Source organism: Ovis canadensis, chromosome 6 (genome assembly GCF_042477335.2).
Source record: "Ovis canadensis isolate MfBH-ARS-UI-01 breed Bighorn chromosome 6, ARS-UI_OviCan_v2, whole genome shotgun sequence".
Taxonomy (NCBI): Eukaryota; Metazoa; Chordata; class Mammalia; order Artiodactyla; family Bovidae; genus Ovis; species Ovis canadensis.
In genome coordinates, this window is record NC_091250.1 from 74960109 (window position 1) to 74983147 (window position 23039).

Below are 23039 nucleotides of genomic sequence, written 5' to 3' on the forward strand. Positions count from 1 at the left end.
AACAGTTACCCTTTAAAGTCTCCACGCTTCACTTCTGGTGTTACATACTCCCATTGCTGCTACCACTGCCTATATACCGACACTCTGCAATAACACCTTTATCCCTCTGCAACACTGCCACTTGGAAATTTCAACCCTCAAATTCAATTTTAAAATTCTGTCAATACCTTAAAAACATCTTTTGAGGCCCATTACTATTAGTCAATCTCCACAACCTGAATCTCCCTGGCAATTTGGGAACCAATTACTCAGCAAACAGCTATATGCCAGACACTGTTCTAGAACTTAGAATATCCCAGGGTAGACAAGGTCACACCCCCCTCCATGAACGTTAAAACTCTTAGCAGGAAAAGAGTATATAATCAATACCCAACAAAGTAAACTATTAATCTTACATTATAAACATTATGGACAAAAACTGGAGCAGGGTATGCTAGGATGGACATGAGGAATGAGCTCAACAGGCTTCACTGAAAATATCTGACTGCTAACCTGTCACTCAAAGGAAGACAACTTACCCATCCAACACCTACCCCAAACCTCATCTCAAAATAATTAAAAGCAAAATCTGTATTTACAATTTCACCCATTTCTTAAAAATTTAACTTATCATCAAACCAATGATTAACTGAATAGAAAATTAATTTCATTTATTTAAACCAAGATCTTAGTAAGCCCACAGATTTTATTGATGGACTACACACAGTAGGTAAGACAAAATTAAATGTATTGCCTGAGAAATTACACAGTTACAGTTTCTAACAAATCAGATAGGGGAGGACTGCAGGTTTAGGGGCAACCCTACTGAGTTAAAACACAGTATTGTTTAGTAGTGTATCTGAAGTATAACACATGGAACGTTTCTTAAGTTTTTTTAAAGCTATCAAGACTAAGATACAGAAGTGGCTGAAATTTGGGTCTGAGAGAACCTTAGACTACGGCAACCATGTTTATCATAAATATAAATTAACTCCATCTTTTAATTCTTACTAAGACAAGTTTCACTTCTCAGCTGCCTTTTCAGTTACTGTGACTCAGGCATTTGCCTCACAAATCTTCAAATCTATGCCACTGTAAAATTAGATACCTTCAGGGCATCTCCTAAAGTTCTTCCCACGATAACCGTATTCCTCTTGCCTGAAATGTCCTTGGTATTCCTTCAAGCCCCTTCTGCCATTAAGTCTTGCTAACAACAACAACAAAATCAACCACTCCTATTCCTTCTGTTATTATTAACAAATTAGAATTTACTTAACTGTTTACTGGCCAAATACTTTGAAATAACAAATCAGTAGGAAAAAATCTCAAATCAAGAGTTTTTATTGTCTCTTTAAAGGATCACAACTGAGTCCATAGAACCATCCGATTCCAAACAACCATCTTGTTGTTTCTGCAGCAGGACCACTGTAAAAAAGAAAAGAAACAGTCTAATTCTCCATCAATATTCTTACCCAGGAAAGTTTTATTCCCAATCATGTAAAACATACTTTCTGCCTTTGCTACAACTACAGTTTATTAATTAGACCCAACTAAAGCAATAAAATTATACAGGTATTACAAAATCCCACCTGAGATCTTATTCATCAGCCTGCTGAACTGTTCCTTTTTCAGATACATAGATACCATCCAAAAATTTTCTGATATCCTTGTTTTTAACTGTGGTGGCTTGCTGAATCAAAGCAGCTATAAGGGTGAAAAAGATAAGGCAATTATCAGCCAAACTCAAGACAAGTATTTCATCACATGCTGTACTTTATAGCTTTTAATTAAGATTCCCAAAATTTAAAAAAACCCTCACCAAATGAACAAATACCAGGTATTCAACTCCAGGATTTAGATAGACAAGACTTTATAGGCATTAATTATGCACAGTAAACATACAAACCTGAATTTGACACAAGTTCAATGTCATTTCCTTCAAGAATCAACTCATCTTTCTGGGCTTGAGATACTGAACAGGCAACCCCTAAAATATAAGAGGGCATTTGAATAGTGTCAAGATAAAAAATAAGAATTGTATAATACTTAAAATGTTTAAATTAAGGAGCGATTTATTGATTTAAAATTCCACACACCAAATGAAACTATCTGTTTTGTAATAGAATCTGAATTATCTGGGCAAATTTTGTATTCCTGGGACTTCCTGGTGGGCCAGTAGCTAACACTCTGGGCTGTCAATGCAGGCGGACTGGATTCAATCCCTGGTCAGGAAACTAGTTCCCACATGCTGCAAATTAAAGAGTTTGAATGTTGTGACTAAGAATCCCATAGCTAAATAAGCAAAAACTAAGACTCAGCCAGATAAATAAATAAGCTTTGTATCCAATCTTATTTCTTATTTCCATTGTATACGTTTGGTATTCTTCAAAGCTCATTTTTGGGGACTTCCCTGCTGATCCAGTGGGTAAAGCCTCCATGATGCCAATGCAGGGGGCGAGGGTTTGATACCTAGTGGGGAAGTAAGATCTCACAAGCTTTGTGCAAGACCTTCCACTCCCCCTCAATGCAATAGAAAAAAAAAAAAGCAGAATCAAAGAGCACTAAGTTTTAAAATCTGCTTCAGTGTTAGACGCATCAATTATGTATCAGAGAAAAACTATTTTCAGTGCACTTCTACTTTAATTGTACTGGGTAAGTCTGAAATAATCTAGCCTTAGTTATAACTAACCCAAAATATATTTAAGCCTTCACAAGCAGAAAAAAAAACTTATGAACCATACCTGGCCTCATTCGAACCCTGCGTATGTATTTTTCACCCAAAAAATTTCGGATTTCCACAAGAGAACCATTCTCCTGAATAACAACGTTGATGGGGAAGTGGGCATACACCGACCTCATCTTGTAACGGAAGCCCTAGATTTAAATAAAGAAACTATCAGTAACGCTGAGAAATTTGAACAGGATACCCAGTTTTTCTCTGAAAACCAAGTAGGAACTGCCCCTTTGTAAGGAATATTTACATATTTGTCAGGGTTGTCTCCCTCTTTGCACCTAGAAAAGGATGACCAAATCTCTAGAGACTTTAGAGGAAAACTTCCTCCTCCATGACAAAGGAAACTGAAAACTGTTCTCACATACTCATGTCAAGGCTTTATAAAATCAGCCACACCACACAACTATATACAGAATCATCGGTTTCTGTTGTCTCTTTGCCGGACTGCAGTGTGCACCTTAACAAAAAGTGTTTCACTACCGCCTATGCCTTTCCAGGTGGCTCAGTGGTAAAGAAACCACCTGCCAGTGCAGGAAACATGGCTTTGATCCGTGGTTGGGAAGGAAAATTGCAAACTACTACAGTATTTCTGCCTGGGAAATCCCATGGACAGAGGAGTGTAGTGGACTACAGTTCACAGGGTTGCGAAAGAGTCGGAGACCACAGTGATTTAACCACCATGCCCACAGTAAACAACACGAGTTTCTCATAAAGAACCCCAAAGCCCTTCATCTTGGGCACCGGGGCTAACATACTGAATTACTAAGGTACACCAGATAGCAAGAATTAAGGATACAAAGGCACCCACACTCAAAGAAGCTACCCTGGTATGTTTTTAAGGAAATGGACATGGAGTTCAGAAATTTGATCCACCTTTTTCTATCCCCGCAAGAGTAGTAGTGACAGGCATCAAACAAGAAACCAAAGTCTACCCCATGTGCTACTTTTCTATAAGCATGCACCTTGAAAATGAGACTTAATTTGTGTAGAAAAAAAAAAAAACATCAGCAGACTATCAAAGACTACCTGGTCTTTACACACACACATGTATCACTTAATCCCAAGACCCAGGAATGCCTATTGGACACATCTGCCAACATTACCTCTTCCCAAGCACTAGAGCTCAAGTACGCCACTAAATTTCATGCATAATCTACTCTCTGCAGCAAACATATATGTTGCATACATGAAGTACAGCTGAGAAACCTCCCCCTTCCAAGACAAAGTAGTCTGAGGAATCTGCTTACCAGTGTAACACCCTTGATCATGTTCTGTACGTGACTACAGATTGTGCGAACAGTGGCCAGTTCCTTTCTGTTTCCCCACCATTTGTCAACACGGAGCTGTAACAGAACAAAAAAACTTTAGAAAACTCTTTCCAGAAATAAGCAGGCTTAGAAAGAAGTCCATTTATTCACAACAATCACTGTAAATTGTAGTACTTGCCCTAATTAAAAAGTATGACTTGCCAAAAAAAAAAAAAAAACAAACCACACCACCTCAAAGTATTTTTATTACTATGCATTACAGGTACACTATTTCACAAAGGGACGACAACCCAGAAACAAAGTATGGTACAAGCTGCATTAAACGTCAATCCTGGAAAATTATCAGGTTTAAGACCCACTGCTGCGTCCCTAAGATTTTTACAAAACAATCAGGGAAAAAAAAAACAAACTTGTAACAGTATTACGAATCATTACTACCCCGCTGCACCCTGGTCTGGAAGGAGTTTTTCTAATCTACTTTGTTCAGAATTTGATCTTCCAATTTTGTTAAAGCAACAACACTGAAACTAGCTATAATTCTAGACACCCAATTTGAAGCTAAAACACAGAATCTCAATTTCGTAATTTGAAAAGCAACCCATCTTGTTACTCTTAAATCACAACCTTCCAAACAAGCAACTGTGTCCAAAACGAACAAAAAACTCACCCTCTTCTTTTTCTTTCCAAGGAGACTGAGTTCTACATTGATGTGATTGAAGTCCCTCCGCAGGGTGCCTCTGGGGCCCTTCACAATAACTGTCCGTCCCTTCAAGTTAATGTCGACTAGGAGAGAACGTACTCGTGAGGCCTCGGAACAAGGTATAGAGCATGTAGTAAAGACGTAAGAAAAACGCAAACACCAAGTCTCGTACCATTTTCTGGGATGTCGACAGTCTGATTGCTGAGAATGGTCTTCATTCTGAAACACAAGCACCTAGGGTAAGAAGAAGGCCGCTAATGACCAAGCTCCACCGCACGGAGCTCCACTCCTACCGGAGACCGCCGGCAAGAATACGGGAGGACCCGAACCGAGAGCGGTCCCCGCTGCGCCCTGTTTGGAAGGAGCAGCTCGCAGGCGCATATTGTAAGCCCAGCTGGCGAACTCCCCGCTCAGCGCACCCCCGGGTGTCCTGTCAAGCCGGCGCCATCCCGGCAAGGCTGAGGTGCTGGGGTAGGCCTGAAAGCCCAGTACAGGGCTCGATTTCCAGCGCAACCAAATTCATATGGCGGTCACTGTGTGGGGAGACAACCACGATAGAGTTCCCGAGGGCCACAACCGCGCCGCTGGCCTTCCCAGGGCCGATGGCTTCAGATTCCCAAACCCCACCGATTACAGAATCCACCTCACCTCGCAGTAGATGCGGCAAAGAGAGAGCGTCTTTCGTCATCACGCTCTTATAGTCCGTATAGGTCTGCGTGTGGGGTCATCAGTGCGCGACGCCGCTAGACTAAAGCAGCCAATCGCGGAGCTGCGCGAGTTCCACCGGGTCAGGGTGGTTCGTCTTGTCGTAAATCTGGCGACGGTTTGTCCTTTTCTCTTTTCCCTGGAATTACTGATTATTCGTCCTTGCTAGGAAAGAAAGAGCGAGATGTCTCTACGCTGCGGGGGCGCGGTCCGCACCGTGGGCCCCCGGGTGAGCGGCTGGGGGAGCAGGGTGCGGGCGTAGGGTAGAGGGCTCCCATCCCTTTAGAGCGCCCAATAATGCCAGCATTTACTGAATGTTTACTTCTAGCCAGGTTTTCTTCTAAACCTTTTTCGTGTGGTATCTCGTCTAATTCTTCAGACACCCCAAGGAAGTTAAGTCTCTGGTAGTGATTTGTTTGTAGGTATCTCTGGCTGACGCTGAGAGGTGTCTTTTTTTTTTTTTTTTTTTCTTGCATGTCAGTGATTTGTACTAGACACCGGTTTGGGCAATTAGAACCCAAATCTGTGTTGTAAGCTTGAGCGGGAGACCTGGGCGAGAACAGTAGCAATTGTGCAGCATCTTAATAGGCACACTTTTTTTTTTTTTAACTCTTTGAGTTTTATAGTGTTTTGGCTGTCTTGTCCATGTGTGTGTGTGTTCAAATCCATAAGCTGACGGCTTCTTTTGGTCAACAAATATGTGTTGAGTGACTTCCTTGATCAAACACAGAATATAACATAGAAAATTGAAATAGTAAGTTTGGTTTCCCTACTTAAAGTTCTCTGAAATCAGCAGAGTTAAACCTTAAACCTCTAAGTTTTAACACATGTGTTTATCCAAAGCCCAAGGCAGAGATAATTTACTTCAGATTTTATTTAAACGTCCTTGACTCGTCAGGAATAGAAAATTCAAATCTGTAGCATCTTCTCCTATTATTGCAGTTTAAACTTGAATGACTGACTTTTAGTCCTGATACGGATAAAGTGTGGCATGTTTTGTTAGCCAGTTCCAGAGTTTCCAAATCTATTTTAAATCTAGACAGAAATAGTTAATTCCTATTCTTCTTTAGGTTTGTTTTGTTCCCTTTGGGTCCTCCTTAACCTTATTCAACACAGAGCTTGTAAACAGTTTAACATCATATCTGAATCAGTTCTCTGGCTTACTCTTCCTTTTAGCTATTTAAATAGGTTAAAACTAAGTTATTACTAACTCTTCTAAATAAATTTTTGCCTGGGAAATCCCATGGACAGAGGAGCCTGGTGGACTATAGTCCATGGGGTTGCAAAAGAGTGAGACACGACTTAGTGACTAAACAGAAAACTAAATAAATGTCATAATGAACCCTTTGTTTAGGTATTTGGAAGATATTTATGCAACCCTGTCAGAGAAGTGAGTTCCCTGCCAGATGAAAAAAAGGAATTTTTACAGAGTGGACCAGACCTTCAAGAATTTATATCTGGTGATCTGGCTGACAAGAGTACCTGGGATGAATATAAAGGAAATTTAAAACGCCAGAAAGGAGAAAGGTAATTGAAAAATTGGGGTAATTTTAACATCCCATTTCTTCATAATGCATCATTTTCAGATATAACCAAACCCTGAAATACATTTTTAATCAGCTTGTTAAATTTAGCTAAAAATCATTAGAAAGAACTGATAACTAACATAGAATAGGCAAATAGGTGAAATTTTCTTTTCTGTCTGTCCTCTGAGGGCCTTGCTAGGACTTAGCCATCCTACACCACCATCTCCCTTTGTCCATCCAGCAACAAGTGTCTTTAGAGAGCAAAGATTATCACCTTGATATTAGTCTGTTACACTTCGATAAGGTTTTCATTGTTACTGGGTGCTGATGATCTAACTTGTTTCTCCTAGCACAGATAGCATGCCTTAGTTTAAAAGAATTGTAAGAGAATTTGGTGCAGAGCACAAATTGTTTGGGGAGATACTTTACCCAGCAACTTCTAGACTACAAGTGGGTGGAAGACAAGGGAAACCTGAGGATATGTAGCCTTTACTCCAAATTTTACTTTTTTTTCCATTAACACCTATCAAAATCAAAGAACAGAAAGTTCACCTGTGGGGTCTCTTCTTAATCTGAACAAATACAGAACTTTTTGTCAGTATTATTCATTAGGGAATGAGATGTTTCAAAAGCTCCTTTTTTTTTTTTTAAAGATGGTATTACTCTGTGCCTTTGCAAAACAAGGACATGAGCAAAGTGCCCTGATAGACACAGTTATGAGTGTTTTCTAAAGTGGTTTGAGCAAATCTAAGTTGATACCAAGGGAACATTTCATGCAAAGATGAGCTCGATACAGGACAGAAATGGTATGGACCTAACAGAAGCAGAAGATATTAAGAAGAGATGGCAAGAATACACAGAAAAACTATATAAAAAAGATCTTCAAAACCTGGATAATCATGATGGTGTGATCACTCATCTAGAGCCAGACATCTTGGAATGTGAAGTCAAGTGGGCCTTAGAAAGCATCACTACGAACAAAGCTAGTGGAGGTGATGGAATTCCAGTTGAGCTATTTCAAATCCTGAAGGATGATGCTGTGAAAGTGCTGCACTCAATATGCCAACAAATTTGGAAAACTCAGCAGTGGCCACAGGACTGGAAAAGGTCGGTTTTCATTCCAATCCCAAAGAAAGGTAATGCCAAAGAATGCTCAAACTACCGCACAATTGCACTCATCTCACATGCTAGTAAAGTAATGCTCAAAATTCTCCAAGCCAGGCTTCAGTAATACGTGAACCGTGAACTTCCTGATGTTCAAGCTGGTTTTAGGAAAGGCAGAGGAACCAGACATCAAATTGCCAACATCCGCTGGATCATGGAAAAAGCAAGAGAGTTCCAGAAAAACATCTATTTCTGCTTTATTGACTATGCCAAAGCCTTTGACTGTGTGGAACACAAGAAACTGTGGAAAAATCTGAAAGAGATGGGAATACCAGACCACCTGACCTGCCTCTTGAGAAATCTGTATGCAGGCCAGGAAGCAACAGTTAGAACTGGACATGGAACAACAGACTGGTTCCAAATAGGAAAAGGAGTACGTCAAGGCTGTATATTGTCACCTTGCTTATTTAACTTATATGCAGAGTACATCATGAGAAACGCTGGACTGGAAGAAACACAAGCTGGAATCAAGACTGCTGGGAGAAATATCAATAACCTCAGATATGCAGATGACACCACCCTTATGGCAGAAAGTGAAGAAGAACTAAAAAGCCTCTTGATGAAAGTGAAAGAGGAGAGTGAAAAAGTTGGCTTAAAGCTCAACATTTAGAAAACGAAGATCATGGCATCTGGTCCCATCACTTCATGGGAAATAGATGGGGAAGCAGTGGAAACAGTGTCAGACTTTATGTTTTTGGGCTCCAAAATCACTTCAGATGGTGACTGCAGCCATGAAATTAAAAGACGCTTATTCCTTGGAAGAAAAGTTATGACCAACCTAGATAGCGTATTCAAAAGCAGAGACATTACTTTGCCAAGAAAGGTCCGTCTAGTCAAGGCTATGGTTTTTCCAGTAGTCATGTATGGATGTGAGAGTTGGACTGTGAAGAAGGCTGAGCGCCGAAGAATTGATGCTTTGGAACTGTGGTGTTGGAGAAGACTCTTGAGAGTCCCTTGGACTGCAAGGAGATCCAACCAGTCCACTCTGAAGGAGATCAGCCCTGGGATTTCTCTGGAAGGAATGATGCTAAAGTTGGAACTCCAGTACTTTGGCCACCTCATGCGAAGAGTTGACTCATTGGAAAAGACTCTGATGCTGGGAGGGATTGGGGTCAGGAGGAGAAGGGGACGACAGAGGATGAGATGGCTGGATGGCGTCACTGACTTGATGGACGCGAGTCTGAGTGAACTCCGGGAGTTGGTGATGGACAGGGAGTCCTGGCGTGCTGCGATCATGGGGTCGCAAAGAGTCGGACACGACTGAATGACTGAACTGAACTGAACTGAACTTTGATTCTGTTATCTCCTGTGGCAGAAATTAAAAGAATCATTCCAGGATTACAGGGGGGAAATTCCCAGTTGGTCATCTTAATAGATCAGAGTAACTTCAAAGCGGTGTGCTTATTTGGGAACATATTTGTTAGCATATAGTTATTTTGGCTTTCCGCAGGTTAAGACTACCTCCATGGCTAAAGACAGAGATTCCTATGGGGAAGAATTACAATAAGCTGAAAAACACTTTGCGGAATTTAAATCTTCACACAGTAAGTTTTGTTACTTACTGTTAAGGGTTAAGTATCCCTCTTTACCAGAAGACATAATTTTTCTATGCATATATAACTTGAAAATTAATAAAATACATATTGAAAATAGCAAGGAAAGTAAAGACGTTTTCACGTTACTCTCAGTAATGGGAATAGATTTAAAAGTTATTTTCCCTGCAAAAGAAGCAAAAAGTAATTGTATTTCTTAGCCACTTATTTAATAGTACAAACCAAAAAATTTTTTTCTGCCATTCAGGGAATGAGAGTTTTTGTTTGTCTTGTATTACAAATTAAGTACATGCTTGTTGGAAAGGATATATTAAATGTGAAACATACTATATGAAATCTCAAATGTTTGTTATACCACTTTAAGTATTCAACATATACCCTTGTAGACTTTTTTATTTGTACATATAAAACATATACATTCATAGTTTTTAATTTAAAAATAGAATCCTAATATCTGTGTAGTTTGGCAGTTTAACAGCATTTCCAAATAGTGAATTTCTTAACATACTGTATAAAGAATGGATAGTATAAAATGCCTGATGACTAATTTCTCAGTTGGTAAATATTTTCAACCTGATTGTATTCAGTTCTCTTTTACTCATAGGTGTGTGAGGAAGCTCGATGTCCCAATATTGGAGAGTGTTGGGGAGGTGGAGAACATGCTACCGCCACAGCCACAATCATGGTAAGGCCACCCTCAAATTCCAGAGTTTTAGTCTAGAAACCGAAAGGAAATGTTTTATGTCTTTTTCCTACAAATGTTCATTTTGAGTCTCAAAAAAAATATGATATTTTTTGTTACATATGAGTTTGTGGTGGGGACGAAACTTGACGGAATAATCTAGCTTGTTACAATCTCACCTTTCTCTGAATAAGTCTGTTATTGATTCTTCCATCTACCTGATAGAATATAATAATTAATTACATGCTACCTTGAACTACCTCTTCTATTAATTTATATTTCCCTCTCATGGGCCTTTCAGTTAGCCCATGATCCTCTGATCCTGAGTGTGCTAAACTGGACTCCAGGAAGTAGGTTGGACTTAGGTCTCCTCTGCAGAGCTTTATTCTTGGACCAGCTGCTTACCAAGGATATTCTTATCACAGAGGATGGAAGGAGCACAAGAGGGCAAGCCAAGCATCCATGCTCATTTGAGGCTTATGCTTGGTCATGCCTGCTGTCATTCTGTTGGCTAAAATAAGTCACATGGCCAAGCCAGACATCAATGGGAATAGAGGTGTAAGTTCCTCCCTCAGAAGTTGGGCCCTGCAAGTAACATGGCAGTGGGTAAAATGTACAATCTTAATATGATGGAGTAAGAAATGGAATTCACAATGCAGTCTACCGTATTTATTCATACAAAGAGATTGAGATATTGGGTTAAATCTAAATTATGTCTAACTTAAAGTTATACTTGTCTGGGGAATGTCTGATAAATGAGTTATACCAGCAAGAGACTATTTACATGAGAATCTGGAAATTCGTGTGAGATAGAGCTCCTTCTAGAATAATACAGAGCCATCCAGAGAGCTTTTTTTTTTTCTTTTTAAGTAGCTGCTTTTTTTTAAAATTTTACTTTATTTTAATTTACAGTACTGTATTGGTTTTGCCATACATCAACATGGATCTGCCACGGGTGTACATGAGTTCCCAGTCCTGAACCCCCCTCCCACATCCCTCCCCACACCATCTCTCTGGGTCATCCCAGTGCACCAGCCCCAAGCATCCTGTATCTTGCATCGAACCTAGACTGGCAATTCATTTCTTACATGATATTATACATGTTTCAATGCCATTCTCCCAAATCATCCCACCCTTTCCCTCTCCCACAGAGTCCAAAAGACTGTTCTATACATCTGTGTCTCTTTTGCTGTCTCGCATACAGGGCTATCGTTACCATCTTTCTAAATTCCATATATAAAAAAAAAAATTCCATATATATGTGTTAGTATACTGTATTGGTGTTTTTCTTTCTGGCTTACTTCACTCTGTATAATAGGCTCCAGTTTTATCCACCTCATTAGAACTGATTCAGATGTATTCTTTGTACTCCATTGTGTTAATGTACCACAGCTTTCTTATCCATTCATCTGCTGATGGACATCTAGGTTGCTTCCATGTCCTGGCTATTATAAACAATGCTGTGATGAACACTGGGGTACACGTGTCTTTCAGTTCTGGTTTCCTCTGTGTGTATACCCAGCAGTCGGATTGCTGGGTCATAAGGCAGTTCTATTTCCAGTTTTTTAAGGACTCTCCACACTGTTCTCCATAGTGGCTGTACTAGTTTGCATTCCCACCAACAGTGTAAGAGGGTTCCCTTTTCTCCACACTCTCTCCAGCATTTATTGCTTGTAAACTTTTGGATCACAGCCATTCTGACTGGTGTGAAGTGGTACCTCATTGTGGTCTTGATTTGCATTTCTCTGATAATGAGCGATGTTGAACATCTTTTCATGTGTTTGTTAGCCATCTGTATGTCTTCTTTGGAGAAATGTCTATTTAGTTCTTTGGCCCATATTTAGATTGGGTCGTTTATTTTTCTGGAATTGAGCTGCATGAGTTGGTTGTATACTTTTGAGATTAGTTGTTTGTCAGTTGCTTCATTTGCTATTCTTTTCTCCCATTCCGAAGGCTGTCTTTTCACCTTGCTTATAGTTTCCTTTGTTGTGCAGAAGCTTTTTAATTTTAGTTAGATCCCATTTGTTTATTTTTGCTTTTATTTCCAATATTCTGGGAGGTGGGTCATAGAGGATCCTGCTGTGGTTTATGTCAGAGTGTTTTGCCTATGTTCTCTAGGAGTTGTATAGTTTCTGGTCTTACGTTTAGATCTTTAATCCATTTTGAGTTTATTTTTGTGTATGGTGTTAGAAAGTGTTCTAATTTCATTCTTCTACAAGTGGTTGACAGTTTTCCCAGCACCACTATCCATTGTATATTCTTGCCTCCTTTGTCGAAGATAAGGTGTCCATAGGTGTGTGGATTTATCTCTGGGCTTTCTATTTTGTTCCATTGATCTATATTTCTGTCTTTGTGCCAGTACCGTACTGTCTTGATGACTGTGGCTTTGTAGTAGAGCCTGAAGTCAGGCAGGTTGATTCCTCCAGTTCTAGTCTTTCTCAAGATTGCTTTGGCTCAGAGAGCTTTTCTAAGTTCAGTTCAGTTCAGTTCAGTCGCTCAATCATGTCCGACTCTTTGTGACCCCATGAATCACAGCACGCCAGGCCTCCCTGTTCATCACCAACTCCCGGAGTTCACTCAGACTCACGTCCATCGAGTCTGTGATGCCATCCAGCCATCTCATCCTCTGTCGTCCCCTTCTCCTGCCCCCAATCCCTCCCAGCATCAAAGTCTTTTCCAATGAGTCAACTCTTCGCATGAGGTGGCCAAAGTACTGGAGCTTCAGCTTTAGCATCATTTCTTCCAAAGAAATCCCAGGGCTGATCTCCTTCAGAATAGACTGGTTGGATCTCCTTGCAGTCCAAGGGACTCTCAAGAGTCTTCTCCAACACCACAGTTCAAAAGCATCAATTCTTCGGCGCTCAGCTTTCTTCACCGTCCAACTTTCACATCCATACATGACTACTGGAAAAACCATAGCCTTGACTAGACGGACCTTTCTTGGCAAAGTAATGTCTCTGCTTTTGAATATGCTATCTAGGTTGGTCATAACTTTCCCTCTATGCAACATCAATTCTTGAAGGAAGGAGTTATTCTGAATACTCCCTGATGGAAATCTTTGGTTTTATCCCTTGCCTGCTCTCCATGATCACTATTGGTGCCTAGTGGCTCCTGGGAGGTTTCATTGTTTCAGTAACATTCTGTGAGATGGTGGGCCTAATTACCACTGCAGTGAGTTCCTTCTGAATGAGTTAAACATAAAGGGAAAGAATTGCTTTCTGCCTCAAATCAAAACCCCTAGCATAGGGCTTTTTTTTTTTTTTTTTTTTTTTAGCATAAGGCTTTGAAACTCCAGTGGCTCCAAAACATCCACAGTGGCTGTGCTTGGCGAGGGGTAGAGCATGGTAGTGGCCCATGGCAGCAGAAGCAGTGTCCTGGAGAAACAGCGGGGAATCCCGTTACTGACTTTCTATGTGTGTTTCTGTGTCATCTGTTTAACAGGAGGGAGCTATGCCTTCTGTTTAACTTCCACAGAGATCTGCATATTGATAGGTTAATTGAACATTTTGTTTAACATCATTTTTGTTAAAATTAAGTAGATATAAAAGAATTTTTATAACCTATGTGTAAGTTATAAAGACTACCAATACGCAGATACCCTGATACCTCCAGTTTGAAAAAGAACATTAGTTTTTCATCCCTTCTTGATCCCATCCCCTTTCTTTTTCCCTTAACACTACTCCTTATTCTGAGTTTATTGTTTCCTTTTCTTTCTTGTTTTACCATATATATTTGTATTCCTTAACTATATTGTTTAGCTTTGAATGTTTCAAATTTCATATGAACAGGGTCAAAATTTGTTCATTCCTTGCAGTTTTATTCCCTTACGAGTATATTTTTCAAAGTCATTCATTTATTTGATTTAAACTGTAACATCTCTATTCTAGTTGATGGGTGACACATGTACAAGAGGTTGTAGGTTTTGTTCTGTTAAGACTGCAAGAAATCCACCTCCACTGGATGCCAGTGAGCCCTACAATACTGCAAAGGCAATTGCAGAGTGGGGTCTGGATTATGTTGTCCTGACGTCTGTGGATCGAGATGGTTAGTGAGACATCATTACCTCTTCTTAAATTGACTTATTAAGCTGTGATGTCATCTTAAGCAGTGGATTCTCTTGATTCCAGATATGCCTGATGGAGGAGCTGAGCACTTTGCAAAGACTGTATCTTACTTAAAGGAAAGGTACTTGTTTTTGCATTTACTTGTGTAATTTAGGAACTTTTGTTGACCCATATTAAATTCAGTTTATTTAAGGTTTTTTTAAGGTTAGCTTAAAGCAGTGGTTACTAACCTTTTGCAGGGGGTTATAAAAACTCGTTTTATAATCTGCTGGAAATTAAAGTCTTCCCAGGACTGAATTGAATAAATCATCATCTAGGAGAAGTTAGGATGAGATAAACGCCCACATTGTTAAAATATGTAATCATAATATAAATTTTATTGATATTGACATGCCCTGGGGATTTTACCCATAATTCACATTTTATTAATATGTAAATTTTATTTTAAAAGCCTTTAAAAAGGAGTTTATGCTTATTTCCTATAGCTCAGAACTAGTCTGGCACCTAGCACACTCAGTAAATGTTTTTGCCCTGATTCCCCCAATATTTTCTATTTGTTTTTTTAATAGTTCATTTAAAAAAAGTTTGCTGTTCCACCCATAAAACTGATTTCACAAACTACCAGTGCGTCCCTCCTTGCAATTAAACAGTGAGCTATAGGATGTGTTCTTTCAACATCTCTTGAATCCAAGAGAGGGTACAATGTGGTGCTTTCTACATCTGTTCTCTCATAAAACAACTCCAAAAAAAAAAGTTGCAATTTGGTTTGTGAAAAAGTTTATTAGTTTCTCAGTCATTTCTACTGCTTATCAAAGGGAACAGCTCTATTACCTAGTTCATACTTTAATGCTTGAATGCATAGTATAAATAGATAAATGTTTAGCTTGTATTTCATTTAAGCAAAGCTCATGACTCAGCAACTCAGAAGACAGGTTTTAAAGCCCAGAACACTTGTGAAATATTTTACCAAGAGGAGGGCATTATTCATGAATTTTAAAAGAAATCAAAATTAAGGCAATCACTTTATATTCACATAAGAGGTATCCCAATTTACTTTCATAAAAATATGTTATTTTTTATTTAATATTTAATATTTTAATTTCTTCAAATACCTTTTAATAAAGTTTAAAAGTTTATGTCATCCCAAAATTTATTCTGATCATTATTTGCAAGCAGATGTGTTTTAACCACAGTGTATATATTATCTGATGTTCTAGGTTGTCACTGTTTTCATTTAACAGTTCATATGTAAGCATTTGTCTGTTGGTGCTGTTCTTGGCAAGATTCTGAAGCTTACTGTGCTGAAACTGATGCTGAATGCATACTGATGATTTCTATTTTGAGCAAGTTTCGTCAATTCTTTTCCTCAGTGTGATACCTATCTCTTTTTCACTATAGGAATCCAAAAATTCTTGTGGAATGTCTCACCCCTGATTTCCGAGGAGATCTTAAAGCGATAGAGAAAGTTGCCCTGTCAGGATTAGATGTATACGCACATAATGTAGAAACAGTTCCAGAATTACAGAGGTGATTTCATGTATGGAGTAATGTTGGGAAGTTTGGAGGGTCAAATCTGCTATACTTTTTTTCAGGGGAGAAGATTGTAATTTTATAAAGTGAACTCTCTTTAAACAAAACTGTGTTTTTTAAAATATATATATATATGTCTAGTACAGAAATATTAGAAAATATAGACAACAAAAAGAGTGTAGACATCATCCATATTTCCACCTGGTAATATCAGTTACTTACATCTCAGTGTCTATATACTTACATATTTATGCATGTGTGTATATGTTTTGGTATACGCATACAAACATAACTAGCATCTTTTTTTCTTTCCTTTTTTTGGTAAAGTATTGCAAGTGCTGATGAGCTGGGTTTTTTTCCCAAAGAACAATTTTCAAAAAGAAACATATTACAAAAGAGCAATTGATTGTAGTTCTAAAAAAGGACATATAACAATGCATTTGACAATAATATATACAGTAAATGATGCTGAAAAAAAAAAAGGTATCATTCAGATGTATTTTAAATCTCTTTTAAAAAAGTAGGTACTGTGCTTTCTTACTCTTCCTAGTAATTTTAGTAGTTAAGAATAATTATAGATTGTTATTCTGTATCAATAACTATTCGTATTTCAGAAAAATAAAAAATTTCAGGCAAGATTATGCATTCATTTTCATTATTTTAGTAAAGCATTTGGTAGTGATTTTATTAGGTTCTACACGTTATTCTGTGTCAGAAGTATGATAAACAACAACCAGCATTTCTACTAAATCATAACTGTATTAGGGAGCATAATTTAAATTCAGTGGATAAATACTTTCAAAAAGTATTTTCCTTATTATCAGTATTGTGGTTACTTTTAAATTCATAAATTTGTTCCCTCTCCTCCTGTGTGAACTGGTCTCTGATTAAAAATAGCAACCATAACAACAGATCAGTTACACAGAATAAAGGTACATTAGAGTTCAAATCAATGCAATTTAACATCAGCAACTGTGTCCTTTGGGCCTTTATCCATTTAAAACTTGGTGGTTTGTCCCCTGTTGAAGTCAAGCACACAGCCTGTTCCAGCCTTGTCATATCTTATGATCCCACCACCAGTGGGTGCCAGTTTCTCTGTTTTCATTTAAAAAACATTATCCTTTCCAGTGAAAATTCCAGAATAGTGCTTTTTTTTTTTTTTTAAACCTAAGAAATGTCAATGCTGTGAGTTACCAGCAGAGGGCAGCTTAGTCTTTAGAAAAGAAATGAACATAGAAGTTTCAGTCCTCTAAAATGGTTCAGGTTAAACAGTTTTTTCTTTGTTCAGTATCGAAATTTTCTTCCATGTTTCCCCCTTCTCTCAGTTACCCTTATAACCACTCATTCTCCGGCTGAAGAATCCTGGTTTCTCAATAAGTAATTCATAAACTGAATTACTTCATTCATGACTTCTGTTCTCATTTTCCCTGCCCCAGGCTTGAAAGGCCTGAAAAGTCAACAGAACTGGGGGCCTAGTGAAGCCTTATTTTCTTTCCCAAAGTAACAGTTAGACATTTGTGCACAAATGCTGCCATTGACCCATATGATGCGGCGTGATGTCCAGAATGTACCTTCCTGGTGTTTCAGCTTGCTTGCATAATTATGTACTTAGTTGAGTTTGTGGTTATTCTTGCTGACAACAGCTCTGGTGTTTTCAAGGAAAGTTCGTGATCCCCGGGCCAATTTTGACCAGTCTCTACGCGTACTAAAACATGCCAAGGAGGTTCGACCTGATGTTATTTCTAAAACATCTATTATGTTGGGTTTAGGTGAGAATGATGACCAAGTATATGCCACGATGAAAGGTAAAGAAATTGAAAAATGAAAACTCTTTTCCATTTAACTTGAGTGATAGCAGGAATCCCACTTTGGAAGACCTGGTATGCTGTCTCCATAGTCTCAGTGAAAGTGCTAGTGAGAACAAAAATTTAGGATGTGGTTATAAACAGCAGCATAGAAAGGAAAGGAAGAATGTTTTCTTAAAACTTTATGGAATGATGTACAGGATGCTTAGAATGTGGAATTTGCATTCCATTTTATTCCTTACCCTTTCATCAACTAAAAACATGATTTTGTCTGCTTTTCTTGTCCAGTCAAGACAATTTTTGAGTGCTAGCCAGGTACCAGGAGCTCTGTCAACCACTGACAGCTCAAAGATGACTAAGATGAATCCAGGCCTTTGAGAAAGTGCTTACTTACAGCATTGTTACATAACATGGTGTGCTTTTGACTTTTAGTCTATTAAATCTGTTTGCTTTGCAATTCTTGAGCTTCTTAAATTTTAAAATATAAAAGCTTTTATTTTACCTGAAGGCCCTTGGCCAACTTGCAGTTATCTATTGGTTCAAAGAGTAATAAATTCAAATAATAATTAAAAGCTACTCTTTACAGCAATGCATACAGATAGCACAGTAAAAAAAAAAATCTGCTCATGTAATGTGTGCTTTTCTTCCTATAGCTCTTCGTGAGGCAGATGTGGACTGTTTGACTTTAGGACAATATATGCAGCCAACAAAGCGCCACCTTAAGGTACAACTACCATAGGTTGCCAAATGTTTCTTGGCAGTTTGAATTAAATCTTTATTTTCTATAGGTAAAATTCAGAAGCTGCTTTTTAGTGTAATGTTCCATGTATATTTCTGAGTTCCCGTTCCATTTTATTATCTGCATAAAGCGGCTATTCTGGCACTTACTTGCTGCCCTCAATATTGTCTTACGAAAGTGACCTATAGGAAAAAAACTTTTGAGTTGGGAAGTACATTCATATCACTCCTGCCAGTCTTGTGATTTGTTTTAGAATTATATGAGAGCCAGAGGTGAAGTAAGAAAGAAAAGCCAGTCTCCCTATTTCTATATCAGACATTTATTCATTCATTCAGAAAACTTTTTTTGAGTAAAACTTTCTGGCACTTGTCCATGTGCCAGACACAGTGCTGAGCAGAAGATACAAGATAAGTAACACAGTCTTATCCTTAGGGATCGATCTTACAGGCATGACTGATCCTTTCTCTTTTGAAATAGCTGCTGCTGCTAAGTCGCTTCAGTCGTTTCCGACTCTGTGCAACCCCATAGAGAGCAGCCCACCAGGCTCCCCTGTCCCTGGGATTCTCCAGGCAAGAATACTGGAGTGGGTTGCCATTTCCCTCTCCAATCCATGAAAGTGAAAAGTGAAAGTGAAGTCGCTCAGTCGTGTCTGACTCTTATCGACCTCATTGGAATAGCTAGTGTAATACAAAATTGATGTTTCCCCTTCACTGTAATTCACTACCATTATGTTCTGACCAAGTAGCCAACAAGTAGATTTACATATAGAACTAAAATGATTTCGGAAAATTCTAGAATCTAGAATTCTTTAAATCTAGGTTGAAGAATACGTTACTCCTGAAAAGTTCAAATACTGGGAAAAAGTAGGAAATGAACTTGGATTTCATTATACTGCAAGTGGCCCCCTGGTGCGTTCTTCATACAAAGCAGGTAAGTTCATGCTTCTGTTTAGTCCATAATTTTAGTGTAATTTTACTAGCTGCAATATGATTTTTTACCTTTGTAATTTCAGCTCTTATTTTGATAAATAGCTTGAGCTGACTTGTGACAATAAAAGCCTTTTTAAGAGAGAAAGTCATGTGGTAATGGCCATTACAAGAATAAACAGCTAGTTATTTTTTTGATATATCCAAACTGTTATACATTAATAATCTTTTTAATGACTGTTATACGTTGAAGTCTAAGCCTAGATATGTTTAAACTAGTAAATTTAAAAAATTTACTAATTTAATTATTTAGTGTGTTCTGTGAAGAAATTGAAGACTTTTTTGATGAATTAGCAACAGCTTATCTTGGTTATAAAACCCAAGAATTTGATCAGACGCTGATTGACAGACTGTGGGAACTTTGGAAATAATTATAAATTATTCTTCTTCAAGCAGTGCTGCTGGCAAGCTAAAAATATATATAAAGGATAGGACCAATAGCAGCTTCCAGGGTGGTTAAAGTAGAATAATATCATTTGAAAGGAGTTTTTGTTGTTTTTTTGTTTTGTTTTGTTTTTGGGTAAGGCAAATTTCTCACTTTTACAAGTAAGTGAATTATAAACTTTTAAATTCCTTTAAAATTACCAGTAAAAGAACAAAGCCTTAGATTCAGATGGATTAGGACATGATAATACGGTTCTGTTCTTATCAGATTTAGATAAAGCCTGGGACAGCAGGGATTATTCTCTCCATTACTTGGCTAGGTTATGAGCCTTGGGATTCTTGGTGATTATGTACACATCACAGTCATTGCATTCTACTCAGAAGATCCCCTGGAGAAGGAAATGGCAGCCCACTCCAGTATTCTCGCCTAGGAAATCCCATGGACAGAGGAATCTGGTGAGCTACAGTCCATGGGGTCACAAAAGAATCAGACACAACTAAGTGACTAAACAACAACATTAAGACTCCGCATAATGTTGGGCCTGGAGTACTGAGCTCTGGCGTTAAGCACTGAGCCGTGGTGTAACAGCCAGAGACTAAGCGGTACCTTAAGACCTGAAAAGTGAAATGCCCTCCTCCAAGTAGCTAATTTAGTGCACAGGCACATCTTAAGAGTGCGGAGAGAATGCAAGCCCATTATAAGTGAAGAGCTCTTGCTTCCCTAGAGGGGAATAAGCTAAAGAGATTCCATCAAATGAATTTGCTCAACTGCAGCAAGGTCTCTGTTTTATAAATATCAAATGTAGGCTAATAATGTAGCCGAATTGCTCTCTGAAATAACTGTGCCAACCAACAGCAATACTTTATCAGTGCTGAGGAGTAGATACTGCACATAAAGTAGAATAAATGTACATAAAGTAGAATAATGCACCTTAGATACGATAGGGTCACCCTTTATAATATGTTGAGTTACTTGAAAGAAAAATGGTAGATATTGTGGTGATAGAAAAGGTCTTTTAAGGATAATGATCATTATGGTTGAGGAAAGAGCCAAAGATGTGGGGGATCTGTGGGGTTAGAAAATCATTGCCATTGAGAATTGAGAAGAAGGAAACACCAATAAATACAGAAGTCGTCTTTAAAGGGAAACATGGAAGTATAATTATTCTGAAATCTATACCTTAAATTGATACTAATATATTTTTATTTTTCCTAAATAGGTGAATTTTTCCTGAAAAATCTAGTGGCTAAAAGAAAAACAAAAGCCCTGTAACATTTAACAAGACATTCAAGATCATAATAGTTTCGGAAGTTTCACTCCAGTTGTTAACAGAAGTCATGGTGTAATGCCTAGAATTCAGTGCATATATCCTAATTTTTTTGTTTTAAGAAAAATGTCAATAAGCTATGCATATTTAACTATAATAATTCATTCATCTTTTAGGATATCTTCTTTGTCCCAGTAAACAATTGCTTGTTATGATATAATCATAAAATGTCTTTGTAAGAGTTTATCATTAATTTAAATAATACATTAAAAACTTTAAGAAAGTCTTTTGAGCCTCTGTATATCATTGTCACCTTTCATTTCTGGAAAATGACATACTGTGATGAAACAGTATAGACTTGAGGTTATGTCTGTTTAGCAAAAACATCATTGGAATAATTTAGAAAGGCTTAAGAATTTCAGTGTAGACCCTTCATATAGATAACAACTGTTTTAGACCTACAACATAGTTCTACATTGATTACTTGTTTAGGACTTATATGAAACCAAGACCATGATTTTGTCCAAGATGGGGAAATATAACCTAATAATAAAATATTAACTCTGATTTTATAAAATTTGCTACATCACATGCACTGTCCACTTATTCCTTTTATTCAACTTACATCACTCTGGTGAGATGACTGTGTTCTATCATAGTAATGATCTGAGTGAGGAATTTCTTTCCTAACTAGTAGAACTCAAATTCATCCTTTGACTCTAAATCCTGTTTTTCTACCACATCTCACTAGGGATGTATTTAGATGGCAATATGGTAAAATATGTAAGTTGGATAGCCATTTCTGTTTTGAAGTTTTAAATACGTGAACTAATTTTTTTTATAGTGTATAACTTTGAAAATTACATTTTAATTTAACTCAGGGGAGCCATATATATTTTGAATCACTTTCCTTATGTTGTGTGTGTTCAGTCATGTCCAACTCTTTGCAACCCAATGGACTGTAGCCTACCAGGCTCCTCTGTCTATGGGATTTCACAGGGAAAAAAAATGGATTAATTTTCAGACTCTCATTTTGTAACATAATCTGCTGTTAACAATTGCCCAGGGTAGGCAAGTGATAATGAAATATCTTAACAGAAGAGTTATTTTGTCAAGTGAAATTTTTGTTATCCCAGTGTAAAATAATTAAAATGGCATTTTATTAGCGTAAGTATAAAAGTTTTGAGGGGCTCCAAAATCACTGCAGATGGTGCCTGCAGCCATGAAATAAAAAGACGCTTACTCCTTGGAAGAAAAGTTATGACCAACCTAGACAGTGTATTAAAAAGCAGAGACATTACTTTGCCGACTAAGGTCCGCAGTAGTCATGTATGATTGTGCGAGTTGGACTATAAAGAAAGCTCAATGCCGAAGAATTGATGCTTTTGAACTGTGGTGTTGGAGAAGACTTGAGAGTCCCTTGGGCTGCAAGGAGATCCAACCAGTCCATCCTAAAGATCAGTCCTTGGGTGTTCATTGGAAGGACTGATGTTGAAGCTGAAACTCCAATACTTTGGCCACCTGATGCGAAGAGCTGACTCATTTGAAAAGACCGTGATGCTGAGAAAGATTGAAGGCGGGAGAAGGGGACAACAGAGGATGAGGTGGTTGGATGACATCACCGACTCAATGGACACGAGTTTGAGTAAACTCCAGGAGTTGGTGATGGACAGGGAGGCCTGGCGTGCTGCAGTCCATGGTGTCGCAAACAGTCGTACACAACTGAGTGACTGAACTGAATTGAACTGATGTTAAAGTTTTAATTTGTAACAACGGCTCATAAAAATAGTGAGTGGTAAAATGAAGCTATTTTGATACAGATGTGAAATTGGGAGTTATGGGTGACGTTTGCAGTCTTTGTCAGATCTCAATAGTCCATTTACTCCTTTATTTTGGTTACATACTCTTGAGAAAAATCCTGTCTGGTACAGCTAAATAATAACACATTTTAA

The 23039-nt window shown here is 38.1% G+C and overlaps 2 protein-coding genes across 4 annotated transcripts; one reads left to right on the forward strand and one right to left on the reverse strand.

Annotated features, from left to right (window-relative positions):
- Nucleotides 1-667: 667 nt before the first annotated feature.
- RPL9 (ribosomal protein L9) lies at nt 668-5577 on the reverse strand. 2 transcript variants are annotated; one of them, XM_069593912.1, is made up of 8 exons: nt 5330-5577; nt 4854-4915; nt 4649-4764; nt 3961-4056; nt 2721-2853; nt 1886-1966; nt 1569-1683; nt 668-1404 (listed from the first exon to the last, which is right to left on the reverse strand). In XM_069593912.1, the coding sequence occupies exons 2-7, from the start codon at nt 4897-4899 to the stop codon at nt 1577-1579; spliced, it is 579 nt and encodes a 192-aa protein (XP_069450013.1). In that variant the 5' UTR covers nt 4900-4915; nt 5330-5577; the 3' UTR covers nt 668-1404; nt 1569-1576. The 2 variants fall into 2 exon arrangements, with proteins under 2 accessions (XP_069450013.1, XP_069450014.1); XM_069593913.1 differs by having other exon boundaries at nt 4854-4900; nt 5330-5431.
- LIAS (lipoic acid synthetase) lies at nt 5414-21373 on the forward strand. 2 transcript variants are annotated; one of them, XM_069593897.1, is made up of 11 exons: nt 5414-5615; nt 6741-6913; nt 9527-9620; nt 10234-10314; nt 14199-14355; nt 14439-14496; nt 15774-15902; nt 17565-17710; nt 18364-18434; nt 19268-19379; nt 21040-21373. In XM_069593897.1, exons 1-11 carry the CDS (start codon nt 5571-5573, stop codon nt 21090-21092), a joined length of 1119 nt encoding a protein of 372 aa, XP_069449998.1. In that variant the 5' UTR covers nt 5414-5570; the 3' UTR covers nt 21093-21373. The 2 variants fall into 2 exon arrangements, with proteins under 2 accessions (XP_069449998.1, XP_069449999.1); XM_069593898.1 differs by lacking the exons at nt 9527-9620; nt 14199-14355; nt 14439-14496 and having other exon boundaries at nt 5435-5615.
- Nucleotides 21374-23039: the final 1666 nt, after the last annotated feature.

Coding starts and splice junctions, on each gene's coding strand:
- RPL9 (XM_069593912.1), bottom strand. CDS start 4,899: ATGAAGACCATTCTCAGCAATCAGACTGTCGACATCCCAGAAAATG. Junction 4,057..4,648: donor TTGGAAAGAAAAAGAAGAGG/GTGAGTTTTTTG, acceptor GTTCTGTTACAG/CTCCGTGTTGACAAATGGTG. Junction 1,684..1,885: donor TGAACTTGTGTCAAATTCAG/GTTTGTATGTTT, acceptor TCACCCTTATAG/CTGCTTTGATTCAGCAAGCC.
- LIAS (XM_069593897.1), top strand. CDS start 5,571: ATGTCTCTACGCTGCGGGGGCGCGGTCCGCACCGTGGGCCCCCGG. Junction 5,616..6,740: donor TCCGCACCGTGGGCCCCCGG/GTGAGCGGCTGG, acceptor CCCTTTGTTTAG/GTATTTGGAAGATATTTATG. Junction 15,903..17,564: donor ACAGTTCCAGAATTACAGAG/GTGATTTCATGT, acceptor GGTGTTTTCAAG/GAAAGTTCGTGATCCCCGGG.